The sequence below is a fragment of the Oenanthe melanoleuca genome, chromosome 12 (assembly GCF_029582105.1).
Source record: "Oenanthe melanoleuca isolate GR-GAL-2019-014 chromosome 12, OMel1.0, whole genome shotgun sequence".
Lineage (NCBI taxonomy): Eukaryota > Metazoa > Chordata > Aves > Passeriformes > Muscicapidae > Oenanthe > Oenanthe melanoleuca.
Window position 1 is genome coordinate 1079435 of NC_079346.1, and position 27505 is coordinate 1106939.

The 27505-nt window shown below is 54.8% G+C and overlaps 2 protein-coding genes across 2 annotated transcripts; one reads left to right on the forward strand and one right to left on the reverse strand.

Moving 5' to 3' along the window:
* Positions 1 to 3277: 3277 nt before the first annotated feature.
* On the reverse strand, positions 3278 to 7205 carry BHLHE40 (basic helix-loop-helix family member e40). Its single transcript, XM_056501694.1, has 5 exons — positions 6873 to 7205; positions 6709 to 6778; positions 6411 to 6518; positions 5772 to 5895; positions 3278 to 4802 (listed from the first exon to the last, which is right to left on the reverse strand). Exons 1-5 carry the CDS (start codon positions 6950 to 6952, stop codon positions 3952 to 3954), a joined length of 1233 nt encoding a protein of 410 aa, XP_056357669.1. The 5' UTR covers positions 6953 to 7205; the 3' UTR covers positions 3278 to 3951.
* Positions 7206 to 8601: 1396 nt separating this feature from the next.
* Positions 8602 to 13282, forward strand: LOC130258306 (uncharacterized). The gene is made up of 2 exons (XM_056501558.1): positions 8602 to 10776; positions 11092 to 13282. Exons 1-2 carry the CDS (start codon positions 10668 to 10670, stop codon positions 11937 to 11939), a joined length of 957 nt encoding a protein of 318 aa, XP_056357533.1. The 5' UTR covers positions 8602 to 10667; the 3' UTR covers positions 11940 to 13282.
* Positions 13283 to 27505: the final 14223 nt, after the last annotated feature.

The following is a 27505-nucleotide window of genomic DNA, read 5'->3' on the forward strand; positions in this document are numbered from 1 at the left end:
CCATCCATCCATCCATTCATCCATCCATCCATCCATCCATCCATCCATCCATCCATCCATCCCTCCATCCATCCATCCATCCATCCGTCCATCTATCCATCCATCCATCCATCCATCCGTCCATCTATCCATCTATCCATCCACCCCTCATCCCTTCATCCATCCATCCATCCATCCATCCATCCATCCATCCATCCATCCCCTTCTTCTCCAGGGATGCTGCTCCAGGTGCAACCCCTGCCCCTCTCTGTCCCACTGGCATCTGGCCAGGGCAGCAGAGAAAATTCCCAGCCCCTAATAATCTTTTTTTCCTGAGTAAATGTTCCCCCTTCAACTTCAACTGCTTTATTTTTCTTTCTGTTTTTTTTTTGTTTTTTTTTTTTTTTTTGTTGTTTGTTTTTTTTTTTTTCAGTTTTTCCCTCCATGACTGAGGATCTGGAAGTCCTACAAGTTGTCCCACCATAGGACAAGGGCAGGGTCAGAAAATGAGGATCAAAGGGGAGTGGGAGCCATGGAAAGCAGCCAGAAATCCAGGAGGTCCCAAGGCTGAGACACCTCTGCACTGAGCACCAAATGCTGTCCCCAAATGGAGTTGTTACACAGCTTCAGTAAGATCAATATTTAGCCCTAATTAAAGGAAACACAACATGAACTCTGGGACGTGTGGAGGCCCCAAACACATTAAACCAAGCAGCATTTTTTTCTAGCATTACTTAAGCTAAGGTTTCTTTAGTTCTAACCACAGTCTGACATTGGCCCCTCCATGTGGGGTCCTGGAGATGCTCAGCCCGGGACTGAGCAGTGCTGGCCCAGCTGGACACTTAAACCACTCCCCACATTTTGTGATTCATCTGCACAGTGAAAATCCCAAATAGCCCCTCAGAGTGCCTGTGCCCCCCACACACAGGCAGCATTCTGGGAACAGAGTCCTCCCACCCACCCCTTGGTTTCCCCCCTCTTCTGTCTCTGGGGAGGTTTGGGGTCGTTGTTGGTCCGTGGGGAGCCCAGAACCCAGCAGTGCTGCTGGGGGGGCTGGCAGGAGCCCTGGTGGGACAGGACCTGCCTCTGGCTCATTGTGCAGCACTGGGAGCAGAGGCTGCTCCTGCACCCTCAGTGCCAGTGGAATTCCCAAAGAAAGTGACCCTCACACCCCTCAGGGGCTGGGTGGGCACCATCCTGGCAGTCCTGGGCAGCTCAGACACAGGCTGAGGGTGCTAAAGCAAAACCAGTTTGCAGCAAGTCCATTTTCCTCCAGGAACCGGGCAAAGCCTGTGGAGAAGCCCCAGGGTGAGGGGCTGCCCCCTCCCCACAGAGCCTGGGGCCCAGGAGCCAAATGCCAGACACAGGGAGCACAACGTGACATCAGGAGAGAGCAGGAAAGCCAGCCAGGCTCTCCAGGCACCTCCCTCGAGGCTGCAAGGAAAAAAATCCACGAAGGTGCCAAGGGAGTTAAATAAATAAATATCGCTGGTGACACGGGTAATGGGACCTGAGCTGCTTCAGGCACCGACTGCAGAGGAGCTGTGGGGGAGCAGGGCTCTGCACCCCAAAATCCTCACTCCTGCCTGCACCCCAAAATCCTCCATCTTCCCTGCACCCCAAAATCCTCACTCCTGCCTGCACCCCAAAATCCCTCATCCTCCCTGCACCCCAAAATCCTCACTCCTGCCTGCACCCCAAAATCCCTCATCCTCCCTGCATCAGAAAATCCTTCATCCCCCCTGAACCCTGAGATCTCTGCTCCTTCCTGCACTCTAAAATCCCTCATCCTCCCTGCACCCTAAAATACCTCATCCTCCCTGCACCCCAAAATCCCTCACCCTCCCTGCACTCTAAAATCCCTCATCCTCCCTGCATCACAAGATCTCTGCTCCCCCCTGCATCCCTCATCCCTCCTTCTCCCTGAACCCCAAGATCCTGCCTGTGCCATCCCCTGCTGGACCAGACCCCGTGGAATGACTCTGCTCAAACACTGCAAAGCACAGGAGGCAAACCCTTATCTTCCACAGGAAAAGAATTATTTTATTAAGCATTTTTAAACAGCTACTTAACATTTACTCAAGATAAAAATATGTACAATATCCCACCTTGAAGGCAGCTCCAAAATATAAACACTGTACCTCTCCCGAGAGAAAAACGGAATATTCTTCTCTTCAAAAAAAAAAAGACAACCCAGAAACAAGAATACATTCATATTTCTCACTTCTTTATGCTCAAGTAGTTATACAAATAATAGACATCTGAAACGTTTTAACTTTTAATATATTTATATAATATATAATATATTTATAACAGGATTTTACAAATAAAGGCAACAACTGTATACCAAAAAAACCCAAAAAACCAACAACAAAATAAACGTTAGAACACAATCTGCAATCAAGCATAGTGCATCTCAACAGCTGGTGCAATGGGAGGGCGACACGAGGATCCAGACAGGGGTCTGCTCACCAGTTCTCAAAACCAGTCAGAAAAAAAACCACCAGAGCACTGCCCTTAGCAGTGAAGTCTGGGGTTTTTTAACTGAAAAGAAGCTAAGCTGGAGATGATGTTCCTCTGTGGAGAAAGCTCCTTGCAGCTCACAAGTGTCACCAGCCAGCCCCTCTCTCCTGAACTCGGGGATGTGAGCCAGGCTTTGCCAAGGAGGAGTCCAGATGCTCAAACCCTGCTGGGAGCAGCCTGGGGTTTGAATTTGAAAATCCCAGCGTGGTCATTTCCCAAAGGCACTGACAGGGGCACGTTCAGCAGGGATGGCACAGCTGAACTGCTCCCTCTGGCAAGAGGCTCCTGACCGGGAAAACCGCGGTGATGCCCGGGGGCACGGCCATGCCCAGGGGACACGGTGACACTGAGGGGACACAGCTATGCCCAGGGGACACAGCCATGCCCAGGGGACACAGTGACACTGAGGGGACACAGCCATGCCCAGGGGACACAGTGACACCCAGGGGACATGGTGACACCGAGGGGACACAGCTATGCCCAGGGGACACAGCCATGCCCAGGGGACACGGTGACACCGAGGGGACACAGCCATGCCCAGGGGACACAGTGACACCCAGGGGACACAGCCATGCCCAGGGGACACGGTGACACCCAGGGGACATGGCCATGCCCGTGCAGCAGCAGCAGGAGAGGCTGGAGCCGGTGCCACCAGCACAGCCATCCCAGGGACAGCTCCTCCAACCCGGCCCAACGTAGCAGCTCAAGTTACAGGAAGGGCACAGGTTAATTTATTTATTAGATTACGCCATGGAAAGCTCCAAGCAGCAGCTACCTTTTATTTCTTAAAAAAATATCTATGTATCAGCAAAGGTGTGGAGAGAAACCCGTCTTGGCTCTGCCTGACCTGTGTGTGACCAGGCAGTGACCGCTGCCCTGCTCCTCCTGGTGACACTGCTGCCCCTGCAGTGACCACTGCCCTGCTCCTGCTGTGCTCATGGTGGCATTGCCACCACCACCGTGCCACACTCAGGGTCACTTGGACACCAGCCCAGCTCCAAGGAGCCGGCGGGGCCGCTGCCCTCAGAGCCGCTCAAGGGAAGTACCGTGTTTTATAGTCACGTGTTTTGTATCTGCAGACCCTCAAACCAAGTCTGCCCACGGAACATTTCTTCACAGCTTTGCAATAGATTCGCAGCTGACCGAGTCAACTGTTGCTCTGTAGATGTGGAGAGGGAGGAAGGGAAGGGGTGAAGCACAAAACTCTTCCTAAACCCTTCTTTAATCTTTTGGAAGTCGTTGTCAATCACTAACCTGGGTGCATCCTTCATCCTTCTCCAAGCTATCTGACAAGTCAGAGAAAAGGGGATTTAGCTTCCTACGCACAGTGAACCTCGTCCCCACACCTCAGTCCAGCCAATATATAAAAGTGAAACAGTCTCTCAAACTAAAAAAGAAAAAAAAAACCAAAAAAAAAAGAAAAAAAGAGAAAAACCAGTCACACTGCGCTCAGTCTTTGGTTTCCAAGTTCAAAGGAGGAATCTGCTTCAAAGCCTGAAGCAGAGCCGAGGAGTCGATGGGGGAATGGGCTGGTACAGGAGAGGGGAGTCTCTGGGGCATCAGCAGCGGGGGGGAGATTTTGTCGGGGTTCATGAAGCCCGTGAGCGCCGCGGCAGAGGCGGGCAGGCTGGGGTACAGCACGGGCACCGAGGCCGGGTACCAGCACTTCTCCAGCATGGGCAGGTAGGCGGTGGCGGACGGCGGGATCAGGTAGAAAGGCAGGCACAGGGGAGGCTGGTGAGCGTGGGGGCCCAGGAAGCTGCTGGGGGAGCCCATCATGTCACTGCCAAAAGGGCCCTCGTCCTGCGGCGACTCCAGCCGGCTCCTCTTGGCCGGCGGGTCCTCAGTCTCTTGCTTAATAGAGCTTATTCTCTCCTGGACAGCGTACTTGAGGTCGGTATCCTTTCTGAAATAGGGCTGCTCCGATTTGGAGTCGCTCTTGTCCAGCTCGCCCCCGTACCCGCTGTCCGTGTCCGTGTCGCTGCCGCTCTGCTCCCCGCTGGAGTGAGCGAATGTCCGCTGGATCACGGGCACGCAGTTCTTGCCGTGGCCCTCGCCCAGCGCCGCCGGCTTCTCCTTCAGGTCCCCCATTTTGGGAGGGATGTCGGCGGCCTTGCGGGGCGCCCCGCCCTGCAGCACCTCGCTGGCCATGCGCTGCAGGTGGCTGACCAGCTGCGACGGCTTCAGCTCCTTGCCGTTCTCGTGCTTGGCCAGGTATTGCAGCATTTCCTTGGCACACATCTGGAAACCGGATCGAAACATTTCCTGGCTGGAATCGAGGTTTCTCGATGACAGGTCACCTAAGGAAACATTAACAGAAAGAAATTAAAAATTAACAGCATGCTAAATAGTTCCATTTTCATCTCCGAGGCGGGCTGGAGGCGACGGCACAGCCAGAGGGGAATGCGACGGCCAAGCTGGACTCTGAGCAAAATCCCTGGATTTCTGCAGAAATGGACAATTCCACCGGAACATCCACCTGCCCACTTTTACATAATAACTTTATGTGAAGTGCTGCCTGCTCTTTTTTGTTATTTACTGTATAATCCACTCTGAACAGGTACCGGAGTGCGGAGAGGGGAGCGAGTCGAGCTGTGGCTCCTGCAGGAAAGCCCCCGGGGAAGGGAGGGTGCACCTCGCCCTGCACCTCCAGCAGGGAGCTCCGGCCCTGGCAGCAGCCCCGGGGACTCCAGGGCTGCTCCACTGCACTCCCTGTGGCTGCCGGGGCAGGGACGGCGCCTCCGAAAAATTCGGGTTTACTGTATCAGATTCACGTGAGTGCCACATGTGAAAACAGCAGGAGGAAGTGCATCTAAGGCTGATAAGCTGAAGCACCCGATCTCCCCTCTGCCTGCAGAGCACAGGCCAGCTCAGTTATAAAGAAACTTTAAAAGGTGTGTACAGAAAGCAGATTTACATCTGTTTCCAGAGAAAAACAACCAAATAAACCCGACTGGGTTATCTAAAGCTCACAAACACAAATAGGAATAGCTTTGGAGAGAACCTCACAGAAAACTTGGGCTATAACTAAAACTACTTAAAACCCAGTTTAATTTCAAACAAACGCCAGGGCACTCTACACTGACCACCCTGAGCAATGCATCTTTTTTTTTGCGAAAGCTCATAAGCAAAGCCTGAGAAAACGACAGCACAAAAGCCACAATTCCTGTCTCCTCCCTTCTGCAGAACAAGGTGCCACAACCGCATTTCACAGGCTCCCCAGGGAAAGTCCATCACACACACACAGCTCACCCCGCTCTGAGACTCACCCGCCTGCAAACCGCTCTGCAGAGCGATGATCTTCTGCTGCTGCTGCTCGATGAGATTGGTCAGTGCCTTCACGTGCTTCAAGGTGAGCTCCAGAACCACAGCCTTCTCCAGGTGCCCTAGAGTCTGCGAGCACAGGGACAGGTTGGCAGGAGCCCCGCGGCACTGCCAGTGCCCCCCGGGAGCCGCGGGAGGACGGGCACGGTGAGAGCCTCAGCGGGCAGGGCTACACCGGCAACACTCCACGGAAATCACTTAAAAAATCAGGAAATATGGAAAAGGCTCTCACAGAACCCTGGGGGTACTTTCGGACCAGCCGCATAGCCCGGAGAAAAGCGTTTTATTTATGGGTTCTGCTGCCCCTGCTGGCACCGTGACCTGAGCCCGGGGAGCCCGGCCGGGAACTGCACTCGCCCGGCAATGCTGTGGGGGGATCCGGAGGGGACCCGCAGCTCCCGGGGAAGTTTGGGATGCTCTCCGGGCGTGCGGCACCACGGAGAAAAAAAAAAAAATTAAAAAAAAAAAAAACAAAAAAAACCAAAAAAAAAAACAAAAACCCAAACAAACTCAAAAAACCCACCCCAAATCCGCGGTGAAGCGGCAGCGAGGAGCCGCTGCCCCGTCCCTGCGCTCGCACTCACCGTCAGCTTGAGGTGCTCGGGCAGCAGGTCCTTGAGCTGCGCGATGCACTCGTTGATCCTGTCGCGTCTCTTCTTCTCGATCAGCCGGTGCGGCAGCTTGTAGGTCTCCTGTGGGGCCGGGGCAGCGGGTCAGCGGGGAACGGGACGGGACGGGACGGGACAGCCCGCACCGCACGGCCCCGCCGCCGCCGCCGCCGCTCCTGCCGTGCCCAGCGCGCCGGGAGCGCACCGGCCGCTTCACCCCGTTAACCCCCGATCCGCCCCGTTAACCCCCGCTCGCCCCGTCACCCCCATTTACCTTGTTGTCCTCGCTCCTCTTCAACCCCCTCCGCGGCTTGTACACCTGGTACATGTGCGCGAAGTCCAGCCTGCACGGGTGAAAGAAGAGCAGCGCGTTACCCCCGTGCCGGAGCCGGCGGCGCCGCTCTCCCGGAGCCCCCCGAGCCCCGCAGCCCCGCTTACCCGGGCAGGTCTCCGCTCTCCAGGGCGGGCAGCTTGCCCAGGCAGCCGGGCGGGGGCTGCGCGCTGGGGATGCGCTCCATGGCGGGGGGCGCGGGGCGCGGGGCGCGGGGCGCGGGCGGTGCGGGCGCTCAGGCGCTGCCGGTGCCGGTGCCGCTGCTGCTGCTCATGCCGCGCCCGCGCCGCGCGGGCTGAGGAGCGGCGGGCGGCCGCGGGCCGGGTTAAATGCGGGCGAGTGGGTGGACGGGAGCGACGTGCGGAGCCCTGTGACCGCCGGCACGTCTGGCGGCCCCGCGCCCCCGCCCGCGTCACATGAGCCTCACGTGGCGCCGGCGCGCGGCGGGGGGAGGCGGGGCCGGGCTGCGCCCCCCCGCACGTGTGTGGCGGCGCGGCGGGGCGGGACGGGACGGGATGGACGGGATGGGATGGGACGGGATGGAGGGATGGGACGGGATGGACGGGAGGGACGGGACGGGACGGGATGGGATGGGATGGATGGATGGGATGGGATGGGATGGGATGGGATGGACGGGATGGGATGGGATGGGATGGGATGGGATGGGATGGGACGGGACTGGATGGATGGGATGGGATGGGACGGGACGGGATGGACGGGACGGGATGGGATGGATGGGACTGGATGGATGGATGGGATGGACGGGACGGGATGGATGGGATGGGACGGGATGGATGGATGGGATGGATGGGATGGACGGGACGGGATGGATGGATGGGATGGGCTGGGATGGGACGGGATGGGATGGATGGGATAGGACAGGACGGGACGGGATGGATGGGATGGGATGGATGGGACGGGACGGGACGGGACGGGACGGGATGGATGGGATGGGATGGATGGGATGTGCCGTGCTGTGCCTGCCATGCAGTGCCCTGCTTTGCTGTGCCGTGTCATACCGTGCCATGCCATGCCATACAGTGCTATACCGTGCCGTGCCGTGCCATGCCGTGCTATGCCATGCAATGCCCTGCTTTGCTGTGCCATACTGTGCCGTGCTGTATCATACTGTGCTGTGCCATACCGTGCCATACAGTGCTCTACCATGCCGTGCCGTGCAGTTCCCTGCTTTGCTGTGCCATACTGTGCTATGCCACACAGTGCCACACCATGCCATACCATGCCATACCATGCCGTGCCATGCCGTGCCATACAGTGCCATACAGTGCTATACCATACCGTGCCGTGCCATGCTGTGCCTGCCATGCAATGCCCTGCCTTGCTGTGCCATACAGTGCTATACAGTGCCGTACTGTGCCATACTGTGCTATACAGTGCCATACTGTGCCATACAGTGCCGTACTGTGCCATACAGTGCTATACAGTGCCATACTGTGCTATACAGTGCTATACAGTGCCATACAGTGCCATACAGTGCTATACAGTGCTATACAGTGCCGTACTATGCCATACAGTGCTATACAGTGCCATACTGTGCTATACAGTGCCATACAGTGCCGTACTGTGCCATACAGTGCCATACAGTGCTATACAGTGCCATACTGTGCTATACAGTGCTATACAGTGCCATACTGTGCTATACAGTGCCATACTGTGCCATACAGTGCTATACAGTGCTATACTGTGCCATACAGTGCTATACAGTGCTATACAGTGCCGTACTGTGCCATACTGTGCCATATTATGCCATACAGTGCCATACAGTGCTATACCATGCTATGTCATGCCATACTGTACCATACCATGCTGTGTCATACTGTTCTGTGCCATACTGTGCCATGCTGTGGTACACAGTATCCTGCCATACCGTGTGGTCCCACTGCTGTGTCCCAAGACTGGGAGAAAAAAATAAAAAACCACCCCCAAAGTGATCCAGGCACAAACATGGACCCGGAGAAAGCTGCAGCTGCAGAAGTTTGGAAATGTGGGGGAAAAAAAATAAAATAAGTGAGAGTTGCTAAAATGTGGCTCTAGGGGAATGGTGGTGCTGCAGGGAGGTTTTGGGGTGGTAGGACCCCATCCCTGGGGATGTCCAAGGCCAGGCTGGACAGGGTTTGCTCCAGTGGAAGGTGTCCCTGCCCATAACAGGGAGTGGAAATAGATGATAACTTGAAGGTCCCTTCTGACCCAAACCTGTGATTCTGTGATCAGCAGGAAATTCTCCCCTCTGAGGGTGAGGAGGCCCTGGCAAGGTTCCCACAGAAGGCAGGGGTGGAATTATGATAACTTTAAAGTCCCCTCCAGCCCAGACCATTCCATGACATCCCACGGCCGTGCCAGCCCATGGATGCCAGCAGTTGCACAATGCTGAGCAATGATAATGGTGTGTGTGTACCTGCCAAGGCAGAGCTCTCCTGAAGGGCCGTGGTCACTTCCCTGCTGAGTGCTGAGCAAGTAGAGGCAGGCTCAGCTGATAAAAGCTGCATTTACTGAGATAAGGGAACAGCAGAGCTCCAGCACTGAGCTGCTGCTATTGCCTGCAGAGTCCTGGCTGCTCCACCTCGGGAGGAACCCGAGGGCAGGAGGTGCTACATGAGAGCACTGAGAGGTTTTATGTGGGCGATGGAGACAGGTTGTTTAAGGATTATCCCCATCCAAAGGTGTCTCTTGTTACCAGGAAGAATCCCAAGGGAAGCTGGAGCTTCAGAAAGATGCTAGCCATAAATGCAAGGTCTATAAAACCCCAAAATCTCCTCTACAAGCTCCCAGCAGCATCTCCAGTGCGAGCAGCACAGCACTGTATCAGTGACATGGGGCTTCCACAAAACAGGTGATGGGTTGTCCCAAACAAAACTCAACATGGTCTTCCCAGTGTTTGACATCCGAGCCTGCAAACCTGGTGATTATGGCCAGGATCATGGAAGCCCAGAATGGCTGGGGTTGGAAGGGACCTTAAAGACATCCCAACCCAATGCCCTGCCATGAGCACAGAGGGTCTCTGTGGTGCCACAGCCCTGGTGCACCGTGGGGGAGAGGGCTTGGGGCTGGGCATGGAGCTCTGAGTGCCACAGAATCACAGCTCCGAGCTGTGACCTCCAGGGCAGAGCTGCTCCTTCCTGCAGGCACCGAACAAATTCAGCAATAACCACCAGAAGACATGGGGGTGATGCCTTTGTCCCCTGCTGCAGCTCAGGGGACCGTGACCAGCCTCAGTAACGAGCCCTGGAGCAGACAGTTCGTTCTCTCTCTGCCCCCAAGACCCAAGCTGTTATTTTCCAAACAAAGGGTGGAAAAAACACAGACGATTTTTCATCTGTCCCATCTCTGACCCTTTGTCCAAGGCAACAGAAATAATTAGAGCTTGCTGCAGCCTTTTGCTAATGAAAAATGAGGTTTGGGGCCAACCTGTTCTGCATTTGAAGTTCAGGCTCCAAGAGTACGTGGACAGCTTCATGCCCATGGATTGTCTGACTCCTGCATGCTCCTTCAGATATTCGGCACATTCCTGCAGTGGGTGGTGAGCCACAAATCAGGGTCAGAGGTAATCCCCAATTATTTAGCCCTTTTACTGTTCTCGTGCTTGCCAAACAATTCTCCATATCAGGATTTGCTCATGACCTTAAGGGACGTTGCCAAGGATTTAGGAGTCCCCCTAAAAGGAGGATCCAAATGAAGTTATTGCATTCTTGGGCATCAAGTGAGATTGCTCGAGAGTTGAGTTACACTTTCCTGGGGATCAGTTTTCATAAGCAGGGGCTGATGCAATCATCAATTCGCCTTCTCGCTTGTGTTTGCTGAATTATTTCTACATGGAGGGCTCCTTTACACCACACGATTCAGGCAGTAACAAAATGTTTTAAAAGGCTGAATTCCCTCAAGCCATGCGTGGAGCAGCAGCTCTCCTGAGCGCTCCTCCAGCAGGGCTGGGCGTCACAGGACCGACAGCTCGTGTCCAGGGGGATTTGCAGCTATTTACAGAGGCACGGGAAGGTGAGAGTCTGGGGGATGGTTTGGGGGTGGGCTGGGAACCCGAGACTCAGGATCTGCCCCTTCCCCGGGACTGTCCCCTTCCGACCGCAGGGATTTGGGGGAAAACGTTCCAAAAATCCCTGGCACTGCTGTCTGATGGAAGCCTATGTGGGCAGCGCCGGGAGTTAACAGATGGGTTGTGGATTCGAGCTTACGATAAGGTTACTGAGGGTGGTTTTGTTTTAAAATGTCTCTTACTTAATATATCCATGAAGGCCAGGCATGTGCCTGTGGCCTGTAATCAAATCGCTGACTCTCCCTCTCTCCCGTTTCCAGCAATCCCGGCTCGGGTTACTGGCACCGGAGGTGAAAGCTCCGCCGTGCCGAGGCTGGAGCGGGCGCGGTGCCGGCAGGGATGCGCTCAGCCTCGGCATCCTCGGCCCCGAGCCCCGGGCAGGAACACCCCGTGCTTTCCGCACAGAACAGCTCCTGTGGGAGCCAGGCTGGGCAGCGGGGCTCTCTCTGTGCTCGGCAAACGTGACAGCTCCGCTCCCGAGCCCCGCGGCTCCGCAGCTGCTGCTGCCGCCTCCGGGACGGGCGGGAGGCACGGGCTGGGCAGCGGGGCACGGACAGCGGGGGACAGCACCTCCATCCCTGCATCCCTGCATCTTCCATCCCTGCATCCCTCCATCCCTGCATCTTCCATCCCTGCATCCCTCCATCCCTGCATCTTCCATCCCTGCATCCCTCCATCCCTGCATCTTCCATCCCTCCATCCCTGCATCCCTCCATCCCTGCATCTTCCATCCCTGCATCCCTCCATCCCTGCATCTTCCATCCCTCCATCCCTGCATCTTCCATCCCTGCATCCCTCCATCCCTGCATCTTCCATCCCTCCATCCCTGCATCCCTCCATCCCTGCATCTTCCATCCCTCCATCCCTGCATCCCTCCATCCCTGCATCTTCCATCCCTCCATCCCTGCATCCCTGCATCCCTCCATCCCTGCATCTTCCATCCCTCCATCCCTGCATCCCTGCGGTCCTGCTGAGTGCTCAGTGTGGGATGTGCCCGGCAGGAGCTGCCGGGAGCGCTGCTCGGCTCCTTTCCCACCGCAGTGTCCCGCACCCCTCAGCCAAGGCTGCTCCCAGGGGATGCTGCGGGACCCCACAGCGCAGGGTGTGAGCAGCAGCTCGACACCCACCAGGGCTCTGCTGAGCCTTCTGGGAGTTGCACAAGCCCGATTTGGGGTGAGGCCGGCTGGTTTCAGCCGTGTGTGATCTCGATAGCACAGCTGGCCGCGCTCGCTGCCGTGGAACCGGCAGGAACCGTCACGAGTCAGAAGTCGAGATTTAATATTGCAAATATGTGCATCCATCGCTGCCTAATTGCATTGGTTGAGGCTGCCACGGGCTCTGGCTGGATAAAGCCCTGGGAAAACACAGCGAGAGCTGTTGTCTCTGTGCCCTCCCTCCGGCACGACCCTGGAGCGCTGCCGGGCACGTGAGAGCTGCGGGAATGACGCTGGCATCGCTCAGCGAAACTCGCCCCAGGACTATTCAAACCAAAGCCATTCCCCTCTCCGAGCAGAGATGTTTGCCAGCACCCAGTGAAGCAGTGGGAGGAACATGTAGGTGGAAACTATTTGGAAGTGGCAAAATTTGTGGACATTAATAAGAGACTTTAGCCCACTTTGATAGTGTGTTTAATAAAACACGCCGGCTTCCCGGTGACATCCTGCCCTGCCAAGCCCTGGCAGCTCACGCTGTTTAACCAGTTCCCCCCCGGCTCTTGCACCATCTCGTGAGAAAGAACCCCGGGCGTGCACACCCGGCACACCCCGGGGCTGCACGGCCTCGGCTCTGTCTGCACCGCCCTAATCACGGAATCAGGGACTCATGGAATGGGCTGGCTTGGCTTGGAAGGGACCTGAAAGTTATCCAGTTCCACCCCTGCCACCAGACCTGCTCCAAGCCCCGTCCAACCTGGCCTTGGGCACTTCAGGGATGGGAGAGCCATCCCAGAGGTGACATCCTGGCTGCTGCAGGTGGGGCAGGGCACAGCCAGGGGTGACAGCAGCTTTAGGGAGGCAGGGAGGATGAGGAATCACTTCTCCCTCCTCTGGTGGATGCTCTGCACAATGGGATCTGATCACATCCCTCCTCCTGCCTCACATCAAACAGTGAGTCAGCGCTGGAGCCCCATCAGATGTCTCTGCCCAGCTTTCATATCTGGGAAGCAGAGAGGATGGTGCTCTGTGAGTATGCAAAGCAAGGAAAGCAGGGTGCCTTCAGATCTGCCACTTGGAAAATACCAGGTTATTTATTTTCCACTGGCACCCACGTACCCCAGCAGGAATCAACAGCACTGAGGCTCCCAGTCTGGGGAGATGTTGTTCTTTCGGGGGATGCAGGTAACAACAGCTGCAGGGCTGAACTGCATCATGTCTGAGTCAAATATTAACCCAGAGAATATTCTGAACTTGCTAATTGAGTCAAAAAATATCACACACCCACCCCTAAAAATAATAATAAAATAAAGCTGGGACAGGCAGAAGAAGAGCCCAGGAGTGTGCTCCTCCTGCAGTTCATGTCAGGACACGAGTGAGTTAAACCTTGACCTGTCAGCTCAAGGCTTTGGGACAAGGTCTGTGAGACCTCCCTGGCCATGGGGTGTGTGCCATCAGCACAGGGGTGAGCAGGGGCTGCTCCTCAGGGCAGGGGCACAGGTGAGAGTGTGGCAGGCCAGTGTGGGGAGCTGGGGGTGCAGTGCTGCCTGGGACGTGGTGGAGTCACCCCTCTGAAAGGGTTCAAGAGCTGTCTGGATGGGGATCACGGATTTGGGGTGATGGTGGGACTGGATGATCTTCTGGCTCTCTTCCAACCTTGCTGATTCTGTGATTCCATGTGGTTCTGGGAAGGGGCACACCAGGAATCCAATGGATTTTGCCAAGATGCCATCAGCTCCCCTGGCTGGAGCTGAGGGAGAGCAAACCCATGTGCTGCACGTGGCCTTCCTCAGCCCAGCCTGGTCTCTGTGGGATCCCAAGGGATCAGGCACCTGCTTGGAGGGCCTGGGATATCCCTGGGCTGGCTGAGAGCTGCAGTTGTCTGGATTAACTGGGGCTGCTTAAGGTGGGTGGATAGCTGTGTTGGGAGAGGAAAAGGGATTCCTGGCACTCCAGCTCATCAGGACTTAATGAATATTTGGCTCCTTGGAATAAATGGGATGCAAAGAAAATGAAGGCAGAAGGGGAAGTGCAGGTGCACGAGGCCAGACAAGCCACACACATGACATTGTTTCCTCGTCAGGCAGACTGAAAAAACCCTTGGCCAGGAATATGATTGAGCTCTGGGGCAGTCTGGAGCAGCCGTGGGAGAATGCAACCCGTCATTTTCTAAATAAGAAGCCAAACCTCTGAATCCAGATCCACCTCCTCCCAAACTCCCGGTCTGATCCCATGTGCATCACGAGCCAGATGTGGCTTGGGCATTACTCCTGCTGCAAATTCAGCTGAAATAAGCACAAACAGGAATTAAATGGAATAGGAAATATTCATGGTGGATTTCTGCCTAATCAAGATTACACACAGTTCTGCTGACTCTTCCTCCAGCATGCAGCAGGACCCTCCTCCATCACTCCTGGACCCCTCTGTGCCACCCAGAGCCCTGATTCCAGCCCCCAAAACACCACCTGGAGGGGAACGCTTAGGTTTAGGTAAAACACAGCCCACCAGGACAGAGAGAAAGGCAAAGGACACCCAAGGCATCCCTAGGAGGAGTAGTATTTGACAGGAATGTCTCTCATAGTGCCCTTCCCTCTGTATCAGTAGGGATCTGGCTGAGAAGTCCTGGAGCAAACCACAACTGAGGGTGTTGCTGTCTTCCCCAAATACTTTCTCTAATGAGGTTTTTAAATAGTTTTGCCCCGCCTACACTGGCAGCCAGAGCACTTTCATCTCCAGGTGAATGGGAACCGAGGTGGGACTCAGCTGTCTGCCGGAGGATCATTTCCATACTGCAGCGCAGGGAGGCACAGCAGGGAAGGCTGCGGCTCCTCCGGGAGCAGATGTTCACCTGGTGCATCGGTGTCAGAGATGCAAAGAGCGCTCGGGCAGGACGCGGGAGCCTTTGGGTTCCACCTGGGCCGGTGAGAACGGCCCCGAGCCCGCAGGTACCCGCTGGAAAATGAGGTTTGCGAGCAGGACTCAATTTGTTACAACCTGCTCCGAGTAACCACACACCTCTCGTTCTTAGGTGGCAAAGATCACGTCTATCCCCGAGGCTTTTGGGTGGGTGTGGAAGTGCTTTCCACAGAAGCGCATCTCGCCCCCCTCTCCTCCCCTGCGCTGCTGCCGCCGGAGCGGCGCTGACGTCGCCGGGGAGGCGAGTGCTCGCCCACCCGCACCAGCCCTGGAGGAGCCCAGACTCCCGGAATTCCAGAATCACCGAGGCTGGAAGGGCCTCCCAGATCGAGTCCCAGCTGTGCCACATCCCCGCCTCGTCCCCACCCAGAGCTCTGAGTGCCACGTCCAGGTGTTCCTTGGACACTCCAGGGATGGGCACTCCAAACCTCCCCGGGCAGTTCCAATCCCTGACCACCCTTCCCATGGGGGAATTCTTCCTGAATTGAGGTCTTTCCTCATCTCCCTGTTCCCTGTTCCCAGAGCCCGACCCCCCGGCTGTCCCCTCCTGGAAGGGAGTTGTGCAGAGCCAGAAGTTCCCCCTGAGCCTCCTTTTCTCCAGGCTGGTCTCATTCCTCTGCAGGAATGTCTCCCGCAGGGATCAGAGGATATGGGATACCCCGAGCTGGAAGGGGCCACAAGGATCATCGAGTCCAGCTCGTATCCCTGCACAGGACACCCCAAACACCACAGCAGAGTGGGCACTGATGGCCTCACACACGGGGCTGCAGGGCTGAGCGGGCTCTGAGAGGTCAGACAGGGCTCTGAGCTCTTCTTCTAAGGGAAAAGGAATCATTTCATCCCCAAATATTCACAGGGGCTGTACTGCAGCAGTCTGAGGAAATGGAAATGGCCACACAAGCTTATTACAGCTGTCCCTTCTTGTTTTATAAACTGCACGTCCCTATGGTGGAAATAAAGCCCAGCCCTGGAGAGCTGTGCACATCTGCAGCTGCTGCCCAGATGTGGTTGCCCGGAGCCTGAGCAGAGGTTTCAGGGGAAAACCCCTGTCTGCCTCACACAAAATGCCAAAACAGAGGACAGAGGTTTCTCTTTGGAACCCTCCACCAAGGAGACATTAAGTGCCTTTGATCTCCAGATAGAAAAATGATCTTTTGATTTCAGATTATGAAAATGAGGAACCATCTGCTAAGAAACAGCTCTGGACCCACGTTTTATTGAGGCCAGATGGTGTCCAGGGTTCCTACGTATGAATTCAATTAGCTGCTTGTGTCTGCGTCAGTGAGTCTGGATCCACCCAGTCATGTTTTTGGAACAAATATTGTAATATTCCCATGGATCCTCCAGACAGTGGGAGGTGTTTCCTTCACTGTGAAGGTTTTGGGAAGTGGTGACTTTGTCTCATTTTCATCCCTGCTCTGCATTTCTAGTCCCTTGGTTCTCAAGGCTCAGGGTTTTCCCTTGGATCTCTGAGCCAGCTGTGCTGAGTGGAAACATCCCTGATTCCAGTTTGCCCATCAGGGCTGAGGTTTCAGCCCCTGGGAACCTCTCCCATCCACCTCTCCTGCACTGGGACTGAGTTTCAGCATTATTTGGAATGCAACCATTTCCAACATCAGCCAGACTGCTCCATCTCCTTTTCACAGTGCTTACCAGGAGTTTACTCAGGGTTTAGCCCTGCTGAGAGCAAGGTCCCTGCTGCCAGTACCTTGTATCCTGGAAGGGTGGCACGACAGGAGGCCTTTCACAGGATGCAGAATGTGGGAATGAGCAGTTTCCTGAGCAGCCACCAGCCCCAGCATGGATGGATTTCCTGCCTGGACAGCCAGGCTCTGCAGATCTCAATTAGCTCCCCTCATCTTTCCAGTCTAACAATCTGGAAGTCCCTGGTTGGTTTTTCATACAGGTGTGGCACAGCACCACACGTTACCCTCAGCAAGATGCACCAATTTCCCTCACTACAGTGTGGGAAGGGGGAAAATCCTGCTGTGGGAATGGGCTGGGCAGCAGCCTCAGGAGCAGCAGGTTGAGATTTGGGGCTGGAAGGGCCTCACTCACAGCCCACACCTTCCTCTGCATCCTAGGAACTCACCTGCCTTAAAAATTCCTGAGCAGGAAGTATCCCTGGCAAAGGGACAGCATTTATTGTTTTCCTTTGAGTTTGTTTTTTTCCCTTGACTTTCTGGGGAGGGATGGGACTGCCAAGCTCATTTGGGCACAGGATCTGCCACTGCCCATGGTGACATCTCTTGTTTCAGGGTTCCTCACCCATGAGCTGTGTTTGGCTCTGGTTTTCCATCAGGGGCAGTGCTGGGAGGTCCATCCTCTCCCTCCCTGCCATGGAATCTCTCTGTCTGGGCATGTTGTGCCTGCTGTGCCTGGGAATCCCCAGGGCACCTTTCCGGGCGGGCTCTGCTCCTGCACGGCTGTGATTACAGCCCCATTACCAAATTAGAGGATTATAAGCATAATAACGCACAGAGAAACTACTAATTTCCAATGATTTCTCCTTTTCAAAAGAAAATCCAAGCCCTTTAGCAGATGGGGTTTGTGAAGAGCTCTGAAGGAGCAGCCATGAGGGAAGAGCCATGGAGCAGAGGGATGGGAAAATGGAGCAGGCTCTCATTAGGGTGCAAGGTGTGTGATAATTACTTGAGGAAGCACAGGGAAGGCAGGGCTGGGTTCACCTGGATCCCACAGCCTCTGCAGGCTCCTCGTGTGCAGCTGCTGCAGGCCTGGAACATGATTCCACAGCTCTGCCCAGCCCAAGCGTCCCTCGCTCCTTCCTTCCCAGGAATTCTCAGGAATCCATACCTGATCCCACATGCCCCTGGGGTTTTCCCTCCTGGTGGTGCTGAACCGCTCAACAGAGCTGTTATTGCTCCAAACCCAGGATTTCAGGCAGCTGGTTCAAGTTTGACACCCCTGAACACAGATTAGTCAGCTTTACACCGCACTCATCCCTCTGCTCATTCAGCCTCCATCGACAGCCTCACCCCCACCAGATGTCCTGGTTTTCCAGCCTCACACTTTGTGTTATTCCAAGGACCCGCCAGAGCTCCTTGGATCTGCTGGCAGGTCCTTTGGGATTCCCTTACACAGCAGGCAGCAGCTTTAGGGCTCCCAAACCTCGGTGCAGAACCTTCCAGAAACCCCGAACCCGCCCACCCGTCCCCATCTCCATCACACAGCACCAACGTCACCCCTTGCAAACCACTTTGAGGAAGGTTAAGAGTTGGCTGCTTGAAGCCAAAGTTGTGACTAATATTTTTTGGGGAAAGTACTTGATGTCAAAACAAGTGAGAAGTGAAGCGGAGACATGTGGTACAGAGATGTGGGAAGGGATGGAGGGGCTTTCTGGTGCCAAATTTCCCTCTTCCCTGAAGGGAGAACCTAAGCTGCCTTATTTCTTAATGTAGAAAGAGACAGAGAAGGAAAACAGAGAAGGAAAACTTCCTTCTTCTTTTAGATCCTTGCATTTCTAGAAAGGTGCTGAATCACCCCCCTATGATACAGTGTCATGGAAAAGGGTCCCCTGGTCACGACAGTGGCCACAGGCCAAGCCCCAGCTGGGTTCCAGAACTTCTGGAGCCCCTCAGAGTCACCCCCAGCTCCTGCTCCACTGCCAGAGCCCCAGCAATCCCCTTTCCCACAGCCACAGGCTGCAGGTTTCAGGTTTTCCCAAGCCTTCTTCCAGCCAGAGCAAGGTGTGCAGGCAGGCAAACACCTGGAAAAACAGTCAGAGGGTCCAGCCCCAGGGCCAGGCACCCCAGCCAGGCTCACTTCTCTGGAGTCAGGTGTGCTACACGGAAACATGTGGGTTCCACCACTTTGGAAGTGAAATAAAACCAATTATTTTCAGCCATTTAGAGCAGGCAAAGGACTCAACCCTCCAAACTACTTTGCTTCCAGGAGTTATTCAAACCCTATGGAGCCACATACATTTGCTTATTAACGAAGTGCCTGTGCTGGCCGAGCCCGGTGCGGTGCAGGAGGCTGAGCTGCAGAGCTCATTTCCTATTTACATCCCCAAAAAGCTGGGTTGAGCAGGGCTGCTGGCCCTGCAGCCAGCAAGGTGCTCTGTGCAGGTGTGGGAGGGTGATTCACCGGCAGCACCCACAGGTTATCTGCGTCCTGTGGCTCCCGGTGCTTCCCCAGCACAGGCAATTCCAAGCACACCCAAATAAAGTCCCAAAGCAGCCCTGTCTGGCCTCACCCTCTTTCTCAGCAGAGGGTTTGGACAGCTTCCATGGCTCTTTTTCTCTTCCTCCCAGAGGAAGTTGGCCTCACAAGCAGCTCCCAGTGAAGGCTGAGCCAGAAGGTGGGACCTGGCCTGCTGTCCCTCTCTCCTGATGGCAGTAACAACCTCCAAGTCTCTCCTACGCCCTAGATGGGCTTTCCTCTTCCCCCCACACACAGCCCCTCCCCAGAGCAGCCCAAGCATCCCCAGTAACCCCTGCTCTGCTCTGGGCTGCCAGCCTGGACAGGGGAGCCCCAGGTGAGCCCAGGGGGTCAGTGGGGCTGTTCCTGCACCCACTGACAGCCCAGCAAGGCAGCCAGGCATGAGGAACTGCACATGGAAACATCCCACCACATTCCCCTCCAGCTGGGCCTGCTGCAATAGCACAAGGGGGCATGGTTTTGAACTTAAAAGAGGAGAGATTCAGATTGGAGATCAGGAAGAAATTCCTCCCTGTGAGGGAGGTGAGGCCCTGGCACAGGGTGCCCAGAGAAGCTGCCCCATCCCTGGAAGTGTCCAAGGGCAGCTTGGAAAGGGCTTGGAGCAACCTGGGACAGTGGAAGGTGTCCCTGCTCATGGCAGGGGGTGGAATGGGATGGTTTTAAGGTCCCTCCCAACCCAAACCATTCCATGACTCTATAAACAGCTGGCTGGAGCCCGTCAACTTTGGCTACTCTTTACAAACTCATCGGAAATACTAAAATACCCTGATTTTGGTTTGCCATCCCTTGGGAACAGTGGTATTGTTCCCAGCCAGCAGCCAGGAGCTGTCAGGATGCCCAGACCATGACATGACTGGCTGGATGCCCCTGACAACCCCAGTTGCACTGGAAATGACGGGGCTGGGCTGGACATCCTGGTGCTGTGGCTTTGCCAGGCTCCAGCCCTCGGTGCTAACGTGCAGCATGAGGCACTTCCAGGGGACAGGCAGGATAAAAACTGTGTTATCACTGCCAGCTCAGCAGCAGCAGGACTCATTGCAGATAATCCTCAGGGACAGGCACCTCAGGAACAGCCCACCTGAGCAGAGGCTGCTCCATTAATCACTCTGGCTGCCCCCAAACTGAGCGAGGTTTGAGGCTCCCTCCTCCATCCCAGACGCCGTGTCACACTGTGACTGGATCCTGCGCTGAAATGCAGCTGCCGGAATTATGGAGGTGGAAGACCTTTATTTAGCCCAATCTTCCATCGTGAAACCTCCTCCAGACTTCCAGCAACCCCCTCCCAGAGCACTGAGTAACAGGACCAGTGCAGCTGCCTGCCATGACCTCCCCCGAGCCACCGAGCCTTGTGTATTTTGGATACCAAACTATTTCCATCAGAAAGTAACTTCCTCAGAAACTTAGTGGGAGATCTCGGGGTTTGTTTTTCTTATGGGATTTTAAAATACAGATAAATTCTATTTATGCTTGCAAAGAAAACTCCGAAACCTCCCTAAGCCATAAAACAATCTGGGAGCCGACCTGCCCTGGGGCTGTCACCTCTCCCCTGCCATAGCTGGTGTTTGAGACATCCCTGAGCAACCCTTATGAGCAAGACTTTGTGCAGTGCTGGGGTCACCACACCCACCTCCACATCACACATCTGCACAGCCAACTTTCCATAAAAATGAAATTAAAAAACCAACAACAACAACAAAAACAACAACTCTTTTGGCAGCTTGTTCCCACTACTCAAACGTTACTGATTTGGGGTGGAAATTCCCTGGCAGGAGCTTCTGTTCCCATTCTGTCTTGTTGGGAAACGTGATGGGGAGGGTTTTGGGAGAGGAGCTGGGGGTGCCAGAGCTGCAGCCTCCCTCTGGAGTCCCTCAGACTCCCCAGATGTGAGCCCAGCACTGACAGGACTGTGGGTGGCTGCAGGACACGCTGCTCCCTGAGCTCCTGCTGGGGATGTTCCACTGCAGGGGCAGCTCTGGGAAGGGTGGGTGCACATGCACCCCACACCCTGCACAGAATTCACAGACACACAGACAGCCCTGCCAGAGCACACCAGGCTCACAGCTGGGTGCCAGAGCCTCCATGCCTGGTGAGGAGAGCATGGACACACACGGACCTGGCACTCCCACAGCAGGAATCTCCTCCAGCTCCGGCCAAGGACAGGATGCAGTGGCCACAGGAAGGGCTGACCTCCATCACACCCTCCCAGGACAACCAGCCACTTGGGGGGCTTGTCCCAGCTGTCTTTAATCACACACAGCCTTGCCTGTGTGACACTGAGAGCTGCCATGGAGCCACGGGGATGCCACCAGGGCTGGCAGGAGGTGACAGACACCTCACACCCCACGGGACACTGGTGACCCACCACTGTCCTCTTGCTTCTTTCCAATTGCAAGGCATGGAAAGCCCCTGGAGGCTGAGTGGCCATGACCCAAGGGCAGCTGAGCAGGACAGCAGTGACTCAGGGCAGGGGTCCAGGTCAGCCTGGTCACAGGGTCCCTCCAGTCCTGCTGGCCCCGGGGCAAGGTGGGCACAGGAACACTGCTGGGCTGGTTTCCAGCCGGGCTTTGGGAACCAGGGCTCGTTCTCGTGTCTCTCACGAGGGTGTGTGGTGTGGTTGAACAGAAATCACACAGATCTGGCTGCCTGGATGCTCCCCTCCCTCAGCATCCAAAACAGAAGGTTGTTCTTTACTTTTCTTGCCAGGCACTATCACTCAATTGCCATCTTCTATCTCCATGCAGTTTCTGTATGGAATTCTCTGCTCTGGGATTCTTTAGGATGGAAAGCCCTGTGTAAATTTGAAACTATCTCAGAATGCCATTGAAACTACCTAGAAATAATATAACCCCTTCAGTTCTGGAGCTGGATTTAATCTTTGCCTTGGCCAAGCACATTCCTGTGTTCACCAAGGTGTCTGAGCCCCTGCCCTGAAGTGACACCACTCCAGGGGTCTGCTGTGGGGTCATGACTGATGGATTTTCACTGCTTGGATAAAGTAAGGAAAGAAGTGGAGTACTGAAATGGATAAAAGTAAACCCACAGCTTTGTTAGAACTGCACTGCTCCCCTTCCATCAAAAAATTTGATTTCTGCAGCCTGGCTGGCACTCATCACTTCAATGTCACGTTATGGACACCCAGAAAACCACAGCAGTACAAATCTGTGCTGTTCCCTGCCTCCCTTCCCCAAGGCAAAGAATTACGAATGGTGAAAACAAAATCATGCGACTGAAATAGTAAGAATTAAAAAAAAAATAAAAAAGAAGAAAAAGAAGGAATCACAAGACCAGTGGTTTGGAGCTGGGTGGTGCAGGGAGGGACCCCACAGCCAAGCAGGGACCTCTGCTCAGGTTCCTACCTGGACACACCACACAGAACCTTCTCAGCTGGGATTTCTCCCTCTTTGAAGCTCCTTGAGTCTGCACTCGAAGGAAGGCATGGAGGAGCCAAACTAATTTACTGAATTTTATCCTTTTTTTTCCCCTATAAGGAAACATTCCTCTTTTCCCCCATGAACATTCCAAACCTTGCACATTTTGGGGATGAAAGCTCCTCTGTGTGTCTACAGCTAAAGAGGGACTTTGACTTCCCACCTGCCACTCGGGGACTGATGCAAGCAGGAGTGCCAGCAAGCTGACTCCCATTTCCCAGGAGACAGATCAGCCAGATTTAGGGAAAACTGAGCAGTCTCCTGTGCCAGGACCCATGGCAGATGCTGAGGGATGGAGCTCAGAGCCTGTGCTCGTTGCCAGGGATGCAGCACAGGCTGTGCTCGGCTCTCTGGGGACCCCTTGGGCTCTGAGCTGGGTCCCCTCACCTGGCTCTGAGTGGGGGGACAGGTGATGACCACACCTGGAAGTCCTGTGACTGCCCAGGGGCTGTGGAGGACCCTGCATGTCAGAGGAGGAGCTTGGCCAGGGGTGCTGTCCCCTTCCCACCACAGCTGGAGTCAGGAACAGGGACAGGGTGACAGCTCCAGCCCAAACAGCCCCTGGCAGGAGCTGAGGCCACCCCTGTGCTCTCCCTGTGTGCAGGACCCCAGACTGACTATTCACACCTAACTCATCTCCATCCATCACCCCTCACCCACCCATCCCAAGGGCTTTCTCCCAAACTTCAGCCCAAGGCCATAAGAGTTCTCTGGCTCCATCACAGTCCAGTTCATCACTTCAATTATTTTGTTAAACCCCTCGAGCTGTTACTCCCCAACCAGACCATCACAAAGAACCCCAAATACGCCGTGGCAGAAGGCAACCTGCACCTTCCCAGGGTGCCTGTGCCTCTGGAGGTGCCAGGACTCTTCAGTCCTGTTGGCAAACCCAACTCTGCAGTAACCCACATCTCCTGACTCCTGGTCTTGTGCCCTGATCACAAGATGATCTTTCCCTCCGCAAGAGCACCGGGAGCGAGGGATGAAACATCCCTTGTGTTGCCCAACACCTCCCCCACGGACGTGCTCCGCTCAGACCTTGGGCCGTGGCTGGCAGCCAGGACAGCACAGCAGGGACACCATTCCCGGGCACCTCGGAGCTCCAAGGGTTTCCACTCCCACCTTGGTAATCCCCGATTTTTCCAGCACGGATTTGGGACTGAGGTGAACCTCAGGCAAGCCTGCATCACGGGCAGGATCAGCTTTGGCCATGGGAATCTTCTTTTAGGGGAAAAAAACCGAGATAACATCCTGGAAATTAAACACAACTTTCTGTATTCCCTCTTTTTCATCTCCTGAGGCCAGGGAGGCCCCTCTGCATTCTTGACAAACACAAATGCAGTAAACCAAACTCATTTACATGACCTACAGAAAGGATTCAATATCAAGATAAATTTCACTCAATGGAGCATCTTTATAAACTGAAGTCCTGTGAATTCATCTTTTCAAGACATCTCCATTTCCCACTCTGCCCCAGATCCCACGTGGAAATTTGGATCAGATCTGAGTGGGGACTCAACCTGCAAACTGCAGCAGCCCAGTCAGCCCCAGTCCTGGGGTGCTGAGGCCAAACTGGGGCCAAGCTGGTGAGAACTGGGAGCCCAGCCCCGCTGCCCCTCCTCTGTGGGACATTGCTGGCACTGCACTGCAGCACGAGCTCTGCTCTGCACGAGCAGAGACACTCAGGGTTTTCAGCTGCCACTGACAGATCTGCTCCTGCTTTGATTCCTAAACTGTCCCAAGACAAAATAACGATCTGAAGGTGAAGCAATGATCTACAGAGCAGAAGCAAAGCCAAGGACTGTGCTGGTGGGGCTGATGCTCCAGGTCAGGTACTGGCTGTGCCTGTATTTACTCACTTTGAGGAGTCATTCCCTGACTTGCAGAACTGCTTTCACACAGTGTTAATATTTCTTGAGCATCCTGAAGCACACACATTCTTTCTCATTAGTGAAGTGACTTTTTCTTTCTGTAATTAACAATGGCCCTCTCCAGAAGCAGATCATTTGCAAATACAAATGTTTTATTGATCACATTTTTACTGATCCAAACTGGACTGTCTCCTGAGGAGACAGACACCATGGCTTTGCATTACCCTGCTTTCCCCTGCTTGACTTGACCCATTTTCCCCTCTCTTTCCAACAGAATCAAATCCTGTTAACTAACCTTTAAGGCTTCCTTAGGCTTTATTTTGTTCCTATTAACCTTCTGCTTCTCTGGATAATTCTGCAGCCAAGAGTAGGTGTGACTCCCACGGCACAAGTCTCGCTGTGCTGTTGACTCATGTGCTGTGCTCAGCCAGCTCCTGGGATGGGAGGCTTATGCAATGTAGCGAGGTCTCCCGGAGCATATGCTGCTCCTGGAGCTGTGAGCTCCCGCCGTGTTCCCTGCTGGATGTGCCCGTGGGACGCTGCCAGCAGCCCTGCCTGTGCCCCCAGCACCCACACAGAGCCCCCACACAGCCCTGCAGAGGGGGTTTGGGCAGCTCCCCCCTCCTCAGAGTTAAAATCCAGTATCTGTGCAGGGATGCTGCTGGGCTCTGGGGAGGGGTGGTTGTGCAGCTGCTGCCTGCCCTGGGCTCTGGGAGCTCCCAGCTCCCTGGGTTTTTAAAGGGCTCTCAGTTCTAAACAGAGATTATATAAAGTGAACTTAACAGACGGTCAGATTTGGCCTGGCATGTTGGGAGGGTTCTCACACAGATCTTTTTTTTAGGAGGGAAACTAGCAAGACATGTGGTGAAAAACACCCTATAGCTTGTAACTCCTGTCTCTGAGATCCAGCCATCTGTTCCCATGAACTTCAAGTGAGAAGCAGCCACCATTTTGAAGGCAGACACTTTAAAAAGTGAGAGGATGCAGCCCTCGATTCCTAGGGCAGAAAGCAGCTCCCATGCCTGTCGGAAAGGGCAAGGCACAAACTGCAAACCTCTCTGGGCAAGATCATCTTCCCTGCACAGCTGAACAAAGGCTGAGCTAGTGGCTATAAAACTAGCAGAATCACAGGATGCTTTGGGCTGGAAGGGACCTTAAAGCTCATTTAATTTTTCATCTCTGTGCCATAGGCAGGGACACCTTCCACTGTCCCATACTGCTCCAAGTCCTGGCCTTGAACACTTCCAGGGATGAGGCAGCCACAGCTTTTCTGGGAAACCTGTGCCAGGGTCTCCCCACCCTCACAAGAAAGAATTTCTTCCTAAAATCTAATTTAATCTCCCCTCTTTTAGTTTAAAGCCATTCCCTCTTGTCCTAGCACTACCTGGCTGTGTAAATCCCTGATGCTCTGGCCCCCATGCAGCAGGCAGTGAGCTGGGGCTGATGTGAGGAGCACCAAGCCCTGAGGGGGAAGGCAGGAGTGGCAGCAGGCAGGGGACCCTGGCATCCCTGTTAGGGGACCCTGGCATCCCTGTTAGGGCACCCTGGCATCCCTGTTAGGGGACCCTGGCATCCCTGTTAGGGTAACCTGGCATCCCTGTTAGGGTACCCAGCATCCCTGTTAGGGGCACCCTGGCATCCCTGTTAGGGGCACCCTGGCATCCCTGTTAGGGTAACCTGGCATCCCTGTTAGGGGCACCCTGGCATCCCTGTTAGGGGACCCTGGCATCCCTGTTAGGGTAACCTGGCATCCCTGTTAGGGGACCCGGCATCCCTGGCAGGGCACCCTGGCATCCCTGTTAGGGTAACCTGGCATCCCTGTTAGGGGACCCGGCATCCCTGTTAAGGTAACCTGGCATCCCTGTTAGGGTAACCTGGCATCCCTGTTAGGGGCACCCTGGCATCCCTGTTAGGGGACCCAGCATCCCTGTTAAGGTAACCTGGCATCCCTGTTAGGGTAACCTGGCATCCCTGTTAGGGGATCCGGCATCCCTGTTAGGGGCACCCTGGCATCCCTGTTAGGGTAACCCGGCATCCCTGTTAGGGGACCCGGCATCCCTGTTAGGGTACCCTGGCATCCCTGTTAGGGTAACCTGGCATCCCTGTTAGGGGTATCCTGGCATCCCTGTTAGGGGCACCCTGGCATCCCTGTTAGGGGACCCAGCATCCCTGTTAGGGGACCCGGCATCCCTGTTAGGGGCACCCTGGCATCCCTGTTAGGGGACCCTGGCATCCCTGGCAGGCAGAGCGAGCCAGAGCTGCACAGGTCAGAGCAGCCCCTGCTCTCCCCTGCGTGACTCGCTGCCACCCAGCCCATCAACTCACCAGATTCATAAACACAAGAACAAAACCTCCTTCAAAGCCCTTCCGAGGAAAGGACAAACCCATCTCCTGCGGTGCAGCCCGCTCGGTTCTGAAGCCAGGATTCCCCCGAGCGAGCTGCAAACCCCAGGGCTGGGGTGAGGTGTCACCACGTCACCGCAGCCTTTGCTGGAGCTCCTGCTGGAAGGCAGCTGAAACATTAACCTGGGCTCACCGTGGCACCTTTCCCAACAGGAGATGGAAGGCAGCAGCTGCTGATAGGGAAAGCAACTGTTGGAGCTGCCGAGCACTGACACATGCGATCGCACGGAGCCACCGGCTCCTGCAAACGTGCTGCAGGAAATGACTAAACATTGAGTGCTTGTTATTGAGCAGGATTCCTGGAGACACGTAGGTGGTGTGGACAGCGTGGTATGTGCATTAAAGTGCAATTTAGGTCAATGGTTCTTTGAAAGGACCATTCTCCCTTTTTTTTTCTCCCCCCTTTCTCCCTTCAGGGATGTTGGCTATTCAAAGATTAACTTTTCCAGCTCTTTTTTCCTAACAGTTCCCATCAGCTCTAAATAAAATTTAAAAGGAGGAAAAGACAGTAAAAATTGCCCTGGTTTAATATTGAAATGTCTCTGCAATTTTTTGTCTCATTTTCGCTGTTTTTAATGGTAAAACAGGATTCCAAAGAAGATTTAGAGGGAACAGTGCGTGTTCAGACAAAACCAATCCTATTTCACGAGGTGTCTGAGTCTCACTTTTTAACAGGTGAACCCAAAACGAGAGCCAGCCCTGGAGGGACTGGCCAGATGTGGG

Bases quoted from the DNA above. Each gene is read 5' to 3' on its own strand.
- BHLHE40 (XM_056501694.1), bottom strand. From the start codon at position 6,952: ATGGAGCGCATCCCCAGCGCGCAGCCCCCGCCCGGCTGCCTGGGCAAG. The intron at 6,779-6,872 runs GTAAGCGGGGCT...TCACCCGTGCAG, and splicing joins GAGAGCGGAGACCTGCCCGG to GCTGGACTTCGCGCACATGT. The intron at 4,803-5,771 runs GTGAGTCTCAGA...ATGTTTCCTTAG, and splicing joins GCAGAGCGGTTTGCAGGCGG to GTGACCTGTCATCGAGAAAC.
- LOC130258306 (XM_056501558.1), top strand. From the start codon at position 10,668: ATGCGTGGAGCAGCAGCTCTCCTGAGCGCTCCTCCAGCAGGGCTGGGC. The intron at 10,777-11,091 runs GTGAGAGTCTGG...TCCCGTTTCCAG, and splicing joins ATTTACAGAGGCACGGGAAG to CAATCCCGGCTCGGGTTACT.